General features: G+C 47.9%; 1 protein-coding gene across 4 annotated transcripts in view; it reads left to right on the forward strand.

Annotated features, from left to right (window-relative positions):
* Window positions 1–17706, forward strand: part of Susd4 (sushi domain containing 4) — a 130283-nt gene that overhangs the window by 60483 nt on the left and 52094 nt on the right. For all 4 annotated transcript variants that reach the window (XM_075989368.1, XM_075989366.1, XM_075989367.1 and 1 more), the window contains exon 3: window positions 6768–6980. In XM_075989368.1, the coding sequence (XP_075845483.1) occupies window positions 6768–6980 (213 nt within the window). The remainder of the gene's footprint in view (window positions 1–6767; window positions 6981–17706) is intronic.

A 17706-nucleotide genomic window follows, 5' to 3' on the forward strand; every position in this document is an offset into this window, starting at 1 on the left:
GGTCATGGAGAGCTTCTCTGGAGTCTGACTCAGGGGTTCCCTCCAACCCTGTGTGTGTGAACTCATTCAAGTGCAGCCAAGAGCTGTAGTGGGCTGGCGGGGAGGCCAGGGCAGGGACAGCTGTGCTGTATCATCCATTGCAGGGTGGATAGAAATGGGGCATGCCACGTGCTCGCCTGTCTTAGCCGCCTGCCACCCTGCCCAGGAGCGTTTGCATTTTTAAGCACTGGCATGAGAGATTCGGCCTCACGTGCTTTGTGGCTGTAGCTAAATGTAATCTCCTCAGAGCTGCCTCTCTCACTTCCTTCATTGTGGATCCCGTGGTGTAGACACATACCAGCTCAAGTGGTTTCTGGACATTGATCTTATCCTGGGTAAGACAGGGTGTCAATACCTTTGTTCATTCAGAAAAATAAGTCGAAGTTGTTCTGAGAGTGTGGGAGTTTTGAGGCAGGGGAAGCCGAGGGTGTGGTGTGAGGGGAGGGGTGTGCGCAACCCTAGTGCGGGGGTCCCAGGACAGCAGCGTGGTTTCATTTTAGCGCATAAATAAACTTGCAGATCTTTGAACACCAAAAGGCCTTTCAAAGATTTTTCTACATGGGGCACAGGATGCCCATTCTGGTGTAATTTTCTCTCGAAGCACAGAGACAGTTTATTGTTGAGATTGATCATAAGCATCTTTGTCCATGTGTTGCTACCAATTAAAAGGCGTTTGGTACTGAGGGAAAGGCAAACGTTCACCTATGGGAAGATGTGGAGGGAAGAGCTTGGGTACTCGAGGACCCCTGCAAAAGCTCTCTGATTCTTGATGGTAAGATGCAGCTCAGTCGAAGGGACTTCCCCCATCTCATGCAGGACTAGACTCTTCTCTCCCCAGAGAGATCTTCATCATCAAAAGTAGATCAGGAACCCCTGCTACAGCTGGGAGATTTCTGATGACTCACTTTCTGGATTCTTAGATGTCTTAGGTGACCAGCCAACTTCCCTGCCTAAAATAGAGGTGCTGTGATAAGGGTCGGCTTTGGGGGAACCATGGGGGTTCTGCGGTACCCGGTCATCATAGCCCAGTGTTGCTCCTTGCCCAGCGCTGTTTTAATATGCAGGATTTGCAGACGTTTAGGAGTTGAGTTTGTCACAAAGATTTGAGTCATTTGCCAACAAACATTTGATGAGAAGCCAAGCATAGGTGGCACTCAGGGTCAGGAGGACTGGACTGGATCAGGTCAGCAGCCTCGGGTTTGAGTTCCATCTAAGCCACTAGGGTGACTGCACCAGTCCCTTCCCCTCAGAGTCAGCTCAGTGACCTTGCAGGTGACTTGAAATGCTCTGGGTGGGACTAATTTTGCTCTTAATTTTACTAAAGACCTGCAAAAATATCTGTTTAAACACTTGCATGGATGGCTCCTTCTCACTTGCCCAGCCCCCTCTCACCAAAGAAATGCATACAAAATCAATTTTTGTGTCTATATCCTGTTTCTTCCCCTATAGACCCATAGAGCAGTTTACAAAGAAATGGGAACCCAGCCCTGGCTCTAAATTGATTTGGCTACATTTGATACACTCTTCCTTCCTAGAATATGACTTTTCATGTGTAATAGCCCAAAAGATTGCTTTTCACACCTCTTTCGTTTTTATGATCCCTTTCAAAGGCTTCTTATGTTGTTCACAGTAGAACTGGCAGCCAGGTTTCTGCAGTCTCAGAAGTAACCAAGCCAGAAGTGTCAAGACCTCATCAGGAGACGGAGGGCCTGATGCATTTCTTTGTATGGAAAGATAAGGGCACTCTCAATCTCTGTAACACAGGTGGATTTGGGTTCAGAGAAAATAAAAATAAGGAGTCCTGACTTCTACTGGGACCAGAGTCTAAAATTACAACTATGTCTTTGACTTGATCTGGGTTCACAAGAGGAAACATAGCACCAGAGATGATAATGATGATACCCAAGGTGGAGGATATGCAGACTCAGAGCAACCAGTCCTGTAGCCATCAGAGGGGACTGCAGGCTAGGGCGGGGTCCTCAGGCTAGGGATGTCCAGCTGAGTTGTCCAGACCACAGGGATAAGGCATTAGCCCTATTCAGTGAGTCAACTATATATGTAAACTCAAGAATCTTGAGAGAAGTGACTTCTGGAAGCAGAGTAGTTGGCTTCTCTGTTATGCACAAGTTGAAGTGCCTAAGCACTTTGAACGCTTGTATGAGTCTGAGTTCTACAGAAAAACAACCAATAGAAAACATTAATCTGTATATAAACCACCCGTCCATTCATCTACCCACCCAGCAATCCATCCATCCATTCATCCACCCACCCATCCATCATCTGTGTCTCCTAGAGACCCAGGAGAATCAGTGGCTCAGTTCTAGTCAAACAGTGCAAAGGTTTGAGACCCAGGAGAGCCAGGGGTGAAAGTCCTGAGCTAAGTCCTGATCCGAAAGCAGAGGACCAGTGTTCCAGCTCGAAGACTAGCAGCTATGGAGGACAAATGCTTTCCTGTTCCTCTCTTTGCTCTGTCCAGGCCTGTAACACAGAAAGAGGCCACCTCACACTGAGAGGGTAAGCCATTCTGCTTGGTCTCCAGAGTCTCAGGTTGATCCCACCCAGAAGAATGACACAGCAGTCCCTGTACTCAGGGACTAATATCTGGGTACCTGTATCCTCGTCAGGGTCTCGCCTAAGTGTGTCTTGCCTTCATATGTTGTACTCTAGATTGACTACATCGCAGGAACATCCAGGGGAGGCTGTTGCTAAGGACTGTTTGAAATGGAGCACTCCCCCTCCTCCTCCAGCTCCTCCCAGGAGTAAACATGTCAGAAACCATTCTGGGAGCTCACTCTTCCCTCCAGGCTGTGACCACTTAGTTCCAGAGCATTAGCAGAATTTGACGGATGGGAAGGAAGTATGTTGAGGTTTTAAGAAAGCAGATTCTTGAGAGATGATTTGAGTGGGCCTGGACACATGTTATTTTCCACACCTCCTAATACCTACATCAGCCCACTCTTTAATGGGTCTGTTATCAGACGGGGCTGATCATCATCATTATGGAAGGACACTAAGAGAGGGTTCTGCCGGAAAAAAAACGACCTGGGCTGGGAATTGATCCACCAAGGGATAATTTAAAACAAAGACTCTGAGATCTAGCAGGCCTAGGAAATTACTATCTTGCTCAGTGGGATTAGTTGTCCAAATGAAGAATATTTTCTTCTTGAACTATCCTGTCTTCTGATGGCTCTTTTCACTGCCCTTCTGTGCCAGTGGCTGGATCCTTGGCCAGCAGCACTGCAGATGTTTAGCCCTGCACCAGGCTTAGGAACTCGACCGTGTTAGCTGTGGTTCAGTGGAAGCAGGGAGCTGCCGGGGCTTACGCTTTACCGAGAAGGAATCAGAAAGACTCTGGCTCGTGAGGAACGTCCCTCGCCTGCCCATTGTAATTTTCATGAAGCGCTCATCATTTTTTTATTAGCCCAGTGACTTTCCTGATAGATTAGGTCGTTCTGTCTGATGGGTCTTCAGCCCTCCCTTGACTGGTCTCACCTTCTTCTGTGAAGGAGAACAGCCTTGTGGCCAAAGTCAGGGTGTGGCCAGCAGGAGGAACTCCAGAGTCAGCAGTGCTGATGTTTGGTAGCAGGGTGACAGACTAAAAATCATGTATTAGGGGAGCACAGATGCCCCAGGCAAAGACAGCATGGGCCTGCCCTGTCCCCGTATTGAAGAAGAAACATAAGACATTGGAATTGTAGAAAACTTAGGAGTTTAGGAAACATCCAGGGAACTGGCCATGGTGGCACACTTGAACCTTTAATCCCACCACTCAGAAGGCAGAGGCAAAAAAATTTCTTTGAGATTGAGGTCAGCTTGGTCTGCATTGTGAGTTCTAAGCCAGCTAGAGCTACACAGCAAGGCCATGTTTCCCAAAGAGGGGGGAAGAAAAGAAGAAGATTAGGGTTCATAGTCTACAGGAAAGAGAGAGAATGTGATGCAGGATAGGATGTCACAGCTTTGTCTGTGACATGCATCAGCTTCTGGCCATGGGTAGTACTGCTTGGTGGTGGGTCTAGCAGAATAGTTGGCACAAAGTTCTATCCACCCATTCATATAAGCACACACCACCCTTTACCCATCCACACATTCATTCATCTGTCCTTATCATCCACTTATATATTTATCCATCTATACACCTAGCCATCCACCCATCCATCCATCCATCCACCCACCCACCCATCTATCCATCCACCCACCCACCCACACACCCACCCACCCACCCATCCATCCACCCATCCACCCACCCACCCATCCATCCATCCACCCATCCACCCATCCGTCCATTCACACATCTACCCTACCCATCTGTTTGTTGACCTATCCATCAGACTTATTCATGTATCCATTTTTCCATTTGCCCCCCCACACACATCTAACCATCCATCTGTACAACCACTCAGCCAATCATCTTTCACTAACATGCTTGTGGTGGAAATGGTCACCACGTATAGCACACAATGTTGGATGCAGAGGAAATGAGGAAGGTTGAGTCTCTTGAGTCTCCTGTGTAGGCTTTCATAGACTAGACAAGGACACAGTAGTAGACTAGCAGTTCTGGTCACAGTGAGGAAAACCTTGAGGAGTGAGCCCAGGCTACCCTAATGGGAAGAGAGACCTCCTGTGTATGTTCTAAGGCTTGCCTTATGGGAAATGTCCTTCCTTCATTAAAGGGTGTGACAGTGCCTCCTTTCTATTTCAGTGGAAGATAAATATCCTTTGCTCCCTGGGTTTAGGTCTCCTCCCTGCCCATAGCTGGGTAGCAGCAGCTTACTGGAGTGTGCCTCTCACTTACCTCAGCTACAGCTTTCTATTCTCCAATTTTGTTTCCTTGTTGTGTGAAGATTCTTAGTTCTCTGTCGTTTAAAAAAAATTAGTAAGGGAAGCCTCTTACTGCATATCTCAGCCTGACCAGGAACTCCCTGTGTAACTCAGGCTGGCCTCATGCTCACAGCAATCCCTGCTTAGCCTCTAGAGTGCTGGGATTACAGTCTCGAGCTACTGTGGCTGGCTTTATCTTAACATTTTAATTCAACAATGGTTAAAAACTCTGCCTTATCCCTCTTACAAGGGCAGCTACTGCCCCATGTTCTATTCACACTGGACCTCCTGAGAGAGAAGCCCATGCTGACTACCACTTTTCCCTCTTTAAAGATCAGCAGACGAGTTTCATCCCGTCCCTTCTGGTGTCCAGGTAGTGGTCTCGGTGTCATCTGTCTTTAGCCATGGAGGTTCTGACCTGTACCTGTAGTAATATGAGCGGTGGGGCTGCGTCCCCAACACCCCAGCCGCCTGTCCGGCTAGCTTATGCCCCGAAATAATTACACAGACACTGTATTCTTTTAATCACTGCTTGGCCCTTAGCTCTAGCCCTTACTGGCTAATTCTGATATCCCAATCAACCCATCTCTAACAATCTGTGAGCACCGGTCTTACCGGGAAGATTCTAGTTCAGAGCTTCATCGCGTGTGTCTGCCCAGGAGCTGGGAGCATGTCGTCTCTCTGAAGCGTCTGCTCCGGAGAGGAGAGCTGCGGAGTCTGACCTCACTTCCTCTTCTTCCCAGCGTTTTGTTCTGTTTACTCCTCCCACCTATCTCCTAACCAATGAGAGCCAAGCAGTTTCTTTTAATTTAACCAATGACGTTCCTCCATCATGTACCCTTGATGCTCACCTCCCTTTCTGGCTGGTATGTCCACTCTCCTAAGGACTCAGCTGGAGGTCTTCTAGAAGCTTCCCCACCCGTATGCCCTTCTGTGGCTCCCACGGACACACATGTACCCCATTCTGACTCTGTCAGAATGACCTTTTCAAGGGACCCACCGCAGAAGTGTACATCCTTCCAGACAGAAGGAAATCGTGACTTTCTTTGCATCGGAAGCACCCGAGGACCTGAAGTACTTTCCCTAAACATGCAAACTTGAAGCAACAATGTGGCAACTTTCCAGTAGCCCTCCCCTGGACAGTACTATTGATTGGTACCTGGATGGTATCTTGTTGCTTTGGTGTGATGTCACACTTGGTCATACCTAAGGAGCAGAAGTGTGGGTGCTGTCCCCACCACTGCCTCCACCGTTCCTCATCGTCTCTACAGAGGGAGCCCTGACAGTGAGTTTTGGACGTGCTGACACCATTGTGCCTCTCGTGCTGAGAGGCTTTTAGCACAGTGACCCTGCGGGCCAGTGAGGAGGGAGTATGTGTCTCACAAAAGCACCCGGGGTGAGGGATGTCACCAACAGCTGAGGACCTTTAGCAATACAGGGTACTAAAGAGGAGTGGCTGCCTCAGGAGTCCAGCATCCAGTACGCAGCTGAAAGCAGGGGACCCCAGGGTTGTGCCCTGCCCTCTGAATCTGAGAAGTCATACCAGCGTGCTGTACGAGAATTGAAGATGGACACACCAACCCCATCTCCGTGGAGTTGTGCATGCTACTTCCTGATACCTGCTCAGTGAAGATTTGTGGGTTGGCTTTCCTTACGTTATAGGAAAAAACAAAACAGTAGATGTCTGTTCAGAGGTTGGCCATTTCCATGCCACCCCTTGAGGGCACATTTGGGACATTATCCTGGCAGGAGCTGCACCTTCCTCATTCTTGGCCTCTCATAAGCAGTGAAAGCAAGCCAACACCTGTAGGCTCTTAGTTTCGTTCATACAATTGGAGTAGCACAAGGTGCAGGAATACAGTTCTTAGAGAAGTATTCAAGGCACTTTCTCTCTCTTTGTGTCAATGTAGGGCTCGATGACCTCAACGTGTGTGCTGATCCCGGCGTTCCAGAGAATGGCTTCCGGACCCCCAGTGGAGGAGTTTTCTTTGAAAGTTCTGTAACCCGGTTTCACTGCCAAGACGGATTCAAACTGAAGGGCTCTACCAAGAGACTGTGTATGAAATATTTTAATGGGACCCTAGGCTGGGTCCCGAGCGACAGACCCGTCTGCATACAAGAAGGTAAAGGGCCTGCCCCTCTGTGGGAGCCAGGGATGTGACTCTCAGGGATGAGGGCCGTGGATACACTGGAGGCATGGGTCCCAGGGCTGGTCTAGTCTATGGGATGAGTTCACATCGTCCTCTTTCTCTGTCACTTGCCATGCCAACCAGTTTGTCACTGTTACGGCTGGGGCGAGAGGACGCTCGGGTCACATGGGCACTTTGTGATCAGACTGCCAGGTCAGCACTCACTCCCGTGTTTCCCAGTGACGAGGGTAGTGAGCATTTTCGCGCCGATGCTGGTGACATAGAGGGTGGGATGCGACTCAGAGTCAAATCAACTACTACGTTTAAGACCAGCATTTGGCGTGATTTGTTCCTAGGGCGCTATGACCGCGAGAGCAGGTTGACACAGCGGACAGCCCTTGCTAGCAGTGACCCTGGGGTCTATTGCCTGATGCTGGTGTCTGGCAGCTAGCCTAAATCCACTGGCTGGGTCATCGTGCTTTTTTGGTTTATTTTGGTTTGGTTTGTTTCATTTTACTTGCTTTACTTTGCTCTGTAGACAATGTTTAGAGTTATGCAAAATGAATTGTGTAATTAATTAGAGTGCTAAGAGATTGATTATGAGTCTCACAGGACTGGCGCGGCTGACGTTGGAATAGGCGTGGATCAGAAATTAATGCAAACCTCTAACCTCCAGGGGGCGCGGGCCTGCTCTGCCGCTGCTCTGCTAATGTGTGAGCCCATTAGGAGCCGGCTTTCCTTTCTCTTCGTTATTGAAGTTGCTTTTGGGAGGAAGTTTTTATTTCTAAAGGATCACTGTGATTTAATAATGTGTTCTTCCTTAATGAAACTTTAAAAAGATCCCGTGTGCGCATGCGTGCGTGTGTGTCTGTGGATGAGGATGTGCGTGTGAGGGCAGCTGCCGTGGAGCCCCCAGAGCTGGAGGTACAGGCCAACAAGACAGCATGGGTGTGGGGAACTGAACTCAGGTCCTCTGCAGGAGCAGTCATCTCTCCAGCCCTGCTTTATGAAACTTCTAAGCTGATTTAATCTGACAAGCACCGTTCATTATGCGTTTTTTATATGGAAATTACAAAGGATGAGCAAGACCAGTCTCTTGCCCTTAAAGTACTCGCTAATAAATTCACCATTCCCTCTTGCATGGATTCCATGTGAGAGCTGTGGTCTCTGAAAAATTCCACGGAGCTAGAAGTTTATTTGGCTTATGTCTGTATACCCTGCTGGAGACCATGGCCTGAGATGCCTCATACCCAGGACTGTAAGATGGCAAAGTGAAGGAGAACCAAGGGCCCAAGTAATGGTCCAGAAATGAGGGCCTTCTCTTGTTTCATCTTCTTGGGGCAAAATGGAAGCCGTTTGACCTCTTTAAAATGAGCTTTCTCTTTAGCCCTGTGTGCTGGGGGTAAAGCCAGGTGTTGAGCCATCTCCTTGGTTGGGGGCTCCTGTGTGCCAAGACAATAAGGAGAAGGCACAGCAGGAAGTGCTGGCACGGTGCCCGGACTCAGTAGTCCCACCCTGTCACCTGAAACAAGACCTTGACTCTCTAAATGGTGGTCCCGATCTGCCTTCTGGTCATGGCGTTGAGTGGTAAGCCGTGTTTGGGAAGGCTCGGAAGGACAGCCCACCAGCTTAGGCATGTTTGCTCTTAGCGGTGGCACCCCTGATCTTTGGGAGGCTTGCATGCAGAGGTGGCCGTTGTGCCGTGGTGGTGGAAAACGTCATTGTTGATGTCTTTGGTGTTCTTTATTTACTGTTTGGTCTCGGGGATTGAACCCAGGGTCTGGGGCATGCTAGGTTAGCTCTCTACCAGTGAGTTACCGCCCTGACCCTTTATTCTGCACAGCTCCCAGGGAAGGTGGTGGGTGGGGTCTACACCAGGGAGATTTTTTTTCCTGCTTTGTAAATAACCATAGCTGAGTGCTTCACATTTATGCTGGGTGGTTAGTAAGAGCTGTTGAATTAATTTGCTGCCCTTGCTGGAAGGCTGAGAAGTTTTGTAATGGAGATAATGAGGATTTATGTCAGCCTCACTCTTTGGCAGGCACAGCTACCCTGTGAGATGAAATTTATGTTCTTATTTTCTCTTTGGGTGGCTGAGACTCAGGGAGGCTCACTCACTTGCTCAAGGTCACACAGCTTCTGAGGAAGTACAAGAACTAAAGGTAATGATGACATCATGGGGACCATTAGGGATCCCTTCAGTGCTGCTGAAAACCAGCAAGACAGAAGTGGTGGAGAAACAGCCTTTCGGAGTCCCTTACCCTGCTTGTCAGCTCTGTCTGAGAAGCAAACATTTGTTTGTTTGTTTGACAGGGTCTCCTGTATCCCAGGCTGGCCTGGAATTTGCTATGTAGCCAACGATAACCTTGAACTTCTGATCCTCCTGCCTCTATCCTAAAAGTGCTGGAAGCACAAACGTGTACCAGCATGTCTGAGCTGAGAAGCGGATTTCTTAACCATTCAGTCCCCTTGACTCCGGGTACCCACCATCTGCGCGGTGCTCTGCAGAAGTGTTGACACAATGTGCTGTACAACAAATTGAGCTGAAGTCCTCTTGGGCGGTCCCTCGGATTCCCACCTCTTTACTCTCCGCCCTCACTGGCACCAGCTCTTTCCTCGCATTCCAGTCTAAACTGCTTGTCTCGGGGAAGCTCAGTGTCAGCGGAGGTCTGCATAGCGGACATTACGGGGAGTGGATTCTTCTCGGCACCCGAATCTCCCACTTGGAAAACATGGATTTTTTTTCTCTGAGCCATCATGCAAGGGCCACTCTAGCCTTCGGGACCTGGAGCCTGGGTGAAAGCACCTGGTTACATGGAAATGCTGAAATTGGCCAGAGACCGAGAGTACACCTTGTTGGCAGAGCATTGCAGACATGTGAGGTCAGGATGCCAGCCACCAGCTGGGCCTCTGCTTTGGTAAATCCACCTAGCAAGGTCTAACTGGGAACACTTTCCTGGGGGTAACACCCTTTCCTGTGAAGAAGGGGTGAAATAAAATTAGCTTTGTGCGAATTGGATTTACAGACACAGGCTGAACACAAATGCCAAGACCTGAACACACAGACGACTAGAATCAGCTCTGGGCTGACCCTCATATTGGTGTGCATGCCTTAGGCTGAGGCAGGAAGACTGAAAGTTCCAGACTAACCTCATCTCTGTGTAAAATATCCCAGGAAGTAAAATAAAGCCACTTTGGTTCCTATCCATGCTGACAGGGGACGGGAGGAGACTCAGCCGTCTTGCCCAGTCTGTCAATCGTCAGTGTTACTGGACATGTTTTCTCGATTAAGCATCTTTTGCTGCTGGGCTACAGGACGCGCTTTGCCCTTATGCGTTGGTTACTCCAGCTGGACAGAAGTTTCTGCCTTTGTGTTTTAAGCATAGAACTAAAGAATCAATTGCAGCCAATTAGTTCCTGCATTGGCAAGCCTTAGACCGTGAGCCTGCACTGCACAGCACCGAAATCCCTCAGGAGTCTCACTACTAGGAAGGGTGTTTATGAAGCTTTTAAAGTCAGATCTCTGTAGCAGAAACAGCATCATTTGGTTTTGGGGTGTCCTCAGAACATGTTTGGGAGTAGTCAACACAGGTGATAGGGCGCACACCTTTATTTTCTCCTTTAAATGCCCCTGTCTGGAGTAGCTGCTTCAAGAAGTAGAGACCTGAGAAAATTAAAATTTTATGAAATTAGTATTTGAGTTCTTCCTCAGCAAATTCTCCTCAGTAAAGGAGGTGGGGGATGGGGGTGGGAATGGGACAAGATGGGATGGATTTTCCTTTCCTCCCTTGAGCGGTTCCGAGAACAGCCCCCAGCCTCCTTGGTCATCACATTTTATGTCAGTTTTTGACAAATACATATTAAGAAAAAAAGCATGCTCATTCCCTGGCGTCCCCAGCTCTAGCAGACAGCTTGTTCCAATGTTTCTTCCCTAGCAAGTGCCCAGATGGTTTCTGAGGACAGTGGCCCTCCTCTTCATCCCAGCATGGTGCTCTGAAAGAACCTTACATGTCCCTCTGTGGAGCACCCCTTGTTTCAGGCCGCCTAAGAGGAAGGGATTCCTCTCCTGTCGGTCAGCCAGTTCTCAGCTGACCACACAGGAAATGCAACCCCAAACTACTGCCTACCCAGAACCCATTGCCCTCAGCATCACCACAGCCTCCTGCCCCAAACCCCAAGCATAACCTTCAGCGCTGTTTCAAATGCAAGGGCCACTGTCTTGGTGGGAAATGTGTGATTCTGGGAAATTTTTAAAAATTATTTTATGTGTATTTAAGCATTAAAAAATAATTTTTAAAAGTATTTTGTGTTGGGACTGCCTGTGTGTCTGGTATGTCTGTGCATCGTGTGTGCGCAGTGCCCTCTGAGGTGGGAAGAAAGTGTCAGACCTCCTGGAATTTGAGTTATAAATGAATGATTGTGAGCCACTGTGTGGCCTGCCCGCTGGGGAACCAGCCTGGGTCCTTTGTGAGGGCAGTTGGTGTTCTTAACTATGCTGTGTTTTGTCTCAGGCTCTTCATTCCTGTTTCAGTGCCTTCAAAGGCAGGGAGCCCTCAGTCTGGAAATGCCACACAGCAGGTGGCATGCAGTCACACCCTGCAGGTGTGTGGAGATGCTGCCTCGGGTATGCGGGCTCGTTGTTATCTGTATCTCTGAGTAGGCAGCTCTCATCCCTGGGCTGTGAAAAGAAGACAGGGGGTTCGGGCAACTCGGGCTTCCTCCTACTCTTGTTAGACAGGGGCAGGTCTTCTGCAGCCACCTGCCTCAGAGGCTCCCCACGGGCCTTCCACAGGTGGCCTGGGTATTCCAGTGACTAGTCACACCCAGCTCTTAGAGGAATGCCCTGGATTCCTTGACTAATGCTTGGGTTTCATGTGCGAGGTGACTCCAGCCAACTGTAGTCTTTCACACAGAGCATGCCTTCCCTCTGGGCCTCGGCTCACCTCAGCGCACACTGTCTCATAGATTTTCCACAGTTAACAGTGTGCGTTCAATTGATTCTGGGTTATCGGTAGGGTGGTGAAAGGGGCTTCCAATTCCAGATCCCCCACTTTGGGAACGTTGACAAAGGTGAACAATGACAGCAGTGCCCCCCCCATCTTCCTGCACTCTGCCCATCTCTGGCTCGCGGGCTTGTTCTGGTGCCATACCTTCATGCTCCTTTGCCCCAGGGAGACTGCACTGTTCCTAGGAGGCATGTCCTATGTAGACCGGGTGCTGTGTTAGAGCATAGTGTGTTCGTCAATGGCCAGGTGCTGCCCTGGAGCCACGGTGTGCTGAACACACAGTATCTTCTTCAGTGGGTGCTGGATGCAGGGTGCGTCCATCAGTAACTGAGTGCTATGCTGGATGCAGTCTGTGTTCGAGTACAGTAGCCCAGCGTGGCGCCTCTGACTATCTGTTTTCCGGATGAGAATGCAGAGGCTCAGAGGAGCTGGATTCTCCATGAAACCCTAGACAGTGGCAGGGATGGGATCAGCTCTGTGCTTTCCAGGACTCACTCAGCCTACCTGGCTAGGGCTCCTTTCTTCCCTCTGGACGTAGGGGATGACAGACCATTAATGGTCACCCCTTAGGAAGGCCTCATCTTGTCAGCATCCTTGGTAAGGACCTTTCCTACAGGGCACTGACTTTAAAAGTGTGACCAAGGATCCCTGCTGCAGAACCTGTTGTAAATACCTAGTCATACCTCCCTCACCAAAGCGCTAGGAGCAGGGTCAAGGAATCTGTATTCTTAGGAAAAGAAAACCAGAAACCGCCCAGGTGATTTTCTCCTTCAGAAGCCTCCAGAACCCCTTACTCGGGGATGGAGTGGCGTAAAGCTTTGTGTGAGGGAAGAGAGCTTATTATCTGCAGTGTTTAGCAGAGGTCCTTGGAGACCATTCTAGAGCTCAGAGTGTCAGTTTGTCAGAGGCTTGTGCAAGCATTAAGTGAGATTGTGCCCAGCGAGCAAGCTGGGAGTGGATGGGCCATCGTCCCATTGACTTTCAGTCTTATGCTTTCTGGAGCTGTGAATCACCTGGCAAGCTTCAAAAACAAAACAAAAACAAAAAACAGAGCTGGGGATCATTCCAGGGAACTCCAGTTCTTGTGACCCCTGTACCCCCATAGTTTCATCGGCTTGATTGTTTCCCTTTGGAGGAGGTGCACCCCCACAGCACGGGGCATTTCTCAAAGCTGCCCAGGCAGGTCCAGGGTGCACCCAGGAATCCCTTTGTACTTCCTGACTCCCTGTCTCTGTTACCTGGTTCCCTAATCATAGCCCAAAGGTTGATTAGAACGTAGAAGAATTGTTCCCAGGATGACCCCGGCTTGCTATGGCTGCATGTATAACCCTTCTTTGTCTAACTTCCTTGCAGTACGCCAAAGAGAAAAAGAAAAAATTCATTCATGAAGGACTTTTTAAAAGTACTTACTAAAATATTTTGGCTCCCATAGGCCTGACCAGGTCTGCTATAAAAGATGAATAATTTGACATTTAGAAGATTATTTCAGCTTCCTGGGGGAAGGGCGCAATGTGAGTTTAAGTATTATTATTACATTATAAATTTTTAATTAAAAGATCCACCTTGACTCACCAGCTAGAGCTGGCAGCCAGCCCCTTTATTCATCGAAAGTGAGGGGTGCAGGCATTTTTCAAAAGCAGGGGAGTCTTACTCCTTTTTATGGCTACTCATATATTAAGTTGAGCTGTCTTCCAGCTCCAGGAGCTTCACCAAACAGATGGAAGCCCTAAAAATGTTTTATTTAACGCTCTTTTCTTCTCAGGTGTGCGTCCTATCACCCAAAATCCCTTCCGTGTTGCTCTAGACGTGAGTTATTGAAAGAGACAGCTTCTGACCCCAAGAGCGAGTATTTCCACAGTTCCCACTAAGACACACTCATGTTTACATCTTCTAAGGTAGGAGAGTGCAGAAGGACACCCCTGCCTGTCCCCAAGGCCACTTTTGCTGATGTTGACAGAAGTCACCATTTCCCCAGTGCTCTCCCCTGTCATTTCCATGTGAATCTGACTTTTGTTCTTCAAGAATTTCTTATCTTAAATGTAGACATGACTTGAAAGGAAAAAAAATTCTAGAAGAAATAAGATCAGGTCAGAATGATCACTTACCCCCATGGCAAGATGACAGCCAGACAGCCACAGGCAAGGATTCGGTAGCCTTATCATCAAGTCCAGCAAGTGCAGAGGAGAAGCTGCCACCAGGGCAGCATTGCTCCTTAGCCAGCTGTGCCCACGTTCTTGTCTTCTTTCATCTGTGAACAATTCATTCCCACCCTGACTGTACAAGGACCCTCCCACAAGTGGGGGTGGGGTGGCTTTAAATCACAGAATTGCCGGGTAAATGGAGAGTCACAGCATCAGCACGTGTTCTGATCCCTGTCAGGTCACGTGGAAAGGCCACACGATGACTGATGGTGACCTTGAACACCTAGTTGACGATGGAGATTCCCCCAGAAAGCAATAATTTTTCATAAGCTCACACCTGCAACAACCCAGAGTTAGATTGGCTATTTGTAAAAAAAGTAGGGCTTATCCCAGAGATTCCTTTCAAACCCGTCACTGTGTACCTACGCAATTCTCTCACTCCAGTATGGAGTGGTTTTAGCCTGACCCAGGCTCTCCAGGCTCCATTTTCTGAGTCCCATCAGCACCGATAGAGACCTCCCCAGAGCCCCTACTGGGTCTGCAAAGCAAAGGCCTCATAGTGCAGACCCGCTCAGTTTAGAGTTATATGTCACTTGGCTAACGCAGCTGCTGGGGTCATTAAATTCCCGGCTAGCATCTTTTGTTTTGACTGATGTCGTCTGTCTCCCTGGTCCCCTGCACTGACCTTGGGCTTCTTCTCAGATGGTTCTTCTTAGCCTCTGATTGCCCCAGAGGTACGAAAAGTGAACGTTTCCAGGCACCATGCCCTAAGCCTCTTTCAGGCTGGAATCTAAACCGATTGGACATGTGGGTAATTCTCCATCTGGGCCTCAGGTACCCCTTGAGAGGCTTGCCCTGGATCTTCTGTCTGTGAGTAAAGATGCTGTGAGAACTGCCTTTGAACCCCATTCTTAGCTGGGAGAAGTACCTCAGAAGGCAAATGACCCAGTCAGCATGTATAAGGTAATGAGACTGGTGTACTAGGTACCACCAAAGAAGAGCACCTGCCTAACATAAAATTGTTTTTGGTTTGGTTTGGTTTTTCAAGACAGGGTTTCCCAATAGCTGTGGAGCCAGTCTTGGAACTTGCTCTGTAGATCAGGCTGGCTTCGAACTTACAGAGATCCACCTGCCTGTGCCTCCCGAGTGCTGAGATTAAAGGTATGCGTCACCACTGCCAGACCTGAAATTGTTTTTAATGCTTCTTCTGAGCCTACTCTGCATCACCCAATGCTTCCCATCTCTTCCTCTTTACATATGAGGCTACTTTCCAGAAAGTGGAAATTGATCCCAAAATTTCTTTGAAGATAAGATAACTAATCTTTTTTTTTTTCAATCAGGAGAAGCAGAAAGGGCTGGGGAGATGATTCCATGTACAAAATGCCTGCTGAACAGGCATGAGGACCTGAGTTCGGGTCCCTAGCATCCATGTAAAAAGCCAGGCATGGTGGTTTGTGCTTGCAATCCTTGTGGAGACAAAAGGATCTGAGGGCTTGCTGGTCAGCCATCTCTCTGTATCAGTATGGATAAGTTCCAGGTTCTGTGGGAGACTTGGTCTCAAAATAATAATATAACTTTAGTAGTAAATAATAATAGATAATAGTGAGCAATAGAAGGGAACACTTGATGTTAACTACTATCCTCACATGCATGTGTATGCATACTCAGCATATATGTGCATTTACACACATGAACATGTACACATACATCCACATATATGAAGAAAAAAATCACAGCTTACCTTTTTGTGGAACCTGCACCAGTTTCTCTAATTTACATCAAGAGGTCGGCTTACCGTCTTGAAAATTTTCTGGCAAATAAAGTTTTATGCTTTGGGAAATTTCAGTGCTTCATCCCCATGCAGAGAATCATTTGTCCCTAGAAATTCCATTAAATGGCTCCACCTCCAGACCCAGCAGCACTGGGTGAGGTAGGGAACGGGGCAGCATCATCAGTGATTTCCTTACTGGACTCATTTTGCTGTCCTTAGGACTTCGTTTAAATTTGCAAAATTTGGTGAGCTACTAGGAAAGTTCATGAAACAAAACAGTGAAAACACTCAAGGTAACACCAACATCGCCATCATCCAGGGAGGAAATAGGACACTGCTGGCGTTCCCACAAGTTCATTCCCAGTCTCCTTCCTCCCTCTGAGAGGTGGCAATCACCTCTCATGATTGAGAAGTTTAACCTCAAAGCACACACTATTCCTAAACATGTTGTTTCAGGTTGAATGTCCTTTTGCCTAGTTTTGGAGTTTATGTACATGGAATTACATACAGAGTAAGCATTGCTTTAGATCTAATTTTATGTTTATGAAATACACAAGTAATATGGCCACCGCTGCAGCTGCATCGTCTCCATTGTTTCTTGGTGTTCTAACGTATAGACTTGTCATCATTTGAAGATTCATTTTGGTGGTCTTTTTAGACTTTTCCAACTGTCTTCTGTTATAAATAACGCTGCAGTGAGCATATCAGAACATTCCCTATTGACAAATGATAATCTTCTATTTCTACTGGCTCTGTACCAGAGCGTAGAGCTGCTGAGGTGATATGCATATATCCTGTGTTAATAGATGTTGCTAATGATCACAAGTGGTTGTACCAGTTTAAACTTCTACAAACAGAACATGCCCCTTGGTGTTAGCAATACTTAACCCTCTGGCAGGCATGCAGTGCCCCCTCTAACTTTGTACTGGGATGCTTGTTTGGGAGTTTGTCTCTGTGTTTTTGGTTGGTTAGTTGGTTGGCTTTGTGTTGAGACGGTGTCATAGAGTGCAGGATCCTCCTGCGTCAGCCTCCCCAGCCCCACTTTTGGAGGTATGTCCGCCACTCCCTGAGTCTCCCACCTTTAATGTTCACTTCCCTGGTGAATAATAGAGTTGAGAACCTTCTTGTGTTTATTGGCTAGCTCCTGATTTTCTCCTGTGAAGTGTCTGCTTAATTCGCTTAACCATTTATTGATCAGTTGTCTTTTCCATATTGATTCTTAGGAGATTTTATAGACACTGAATCTGAGTCCTTTGTTTGCTGTAGGTGCTACAAAGCTGCTCTGTGGCTTAAGGTTTTACTCTTTTATTGTCAGTGTGATGCACAGAATATTTTAATGTGAATGCAGTCAAATGTATCAGCCTTTTTCTTTATGCTAAAGTTCTGTGGAGGTTTTCTTTGTCATGTTAAAAAAATATTTTTATGGGGCTGGAGAGAAGGCTCTTCCAGAAGACCCAAGTTTGAGTCCCACCATCCACGTTAGGTGACTCACAGCTACCTGTAACTCTAGCTACAGGGGGAATCCGATGTCCTCTTCTGGCTTCCACAGGCACCAGTGCTCGCGTATGCATACACACACACACACACAAAGGTATTGTCTTCTGTAATCTCAGAACCTTGCTGTCCTGCCCTCATATTTAGCCCCCTAACTCTCCTTCTTGGGCTTGGTTTGTATATAATACACGTAGCATTGTTCATTGCAATGACTGTTCCACCTGATTCCCATGGCCCCCTATGTCAGGAGATGGAAGACCTAGCTCGGTCTCTGTTCTATTGATCTGTCTGTCCTGCGCTGGATGTGA

This window comes from Microtus pennsylvanicus, chromosome 10 (assembly GCF_037038515.1).
Source record: "Microtus pennsylvanicus isolate mMicPen1 chromosome 10, mMicPen1.hap1, whole genome shotgun sequence".
In the NCBI taxonomy this organism is placed as follows: Eukaryota; Metazoa; Chordata; class Mammalia; order Rodentia; family Cricetidae; genus Microtus; species Microtus pennsylvanicus.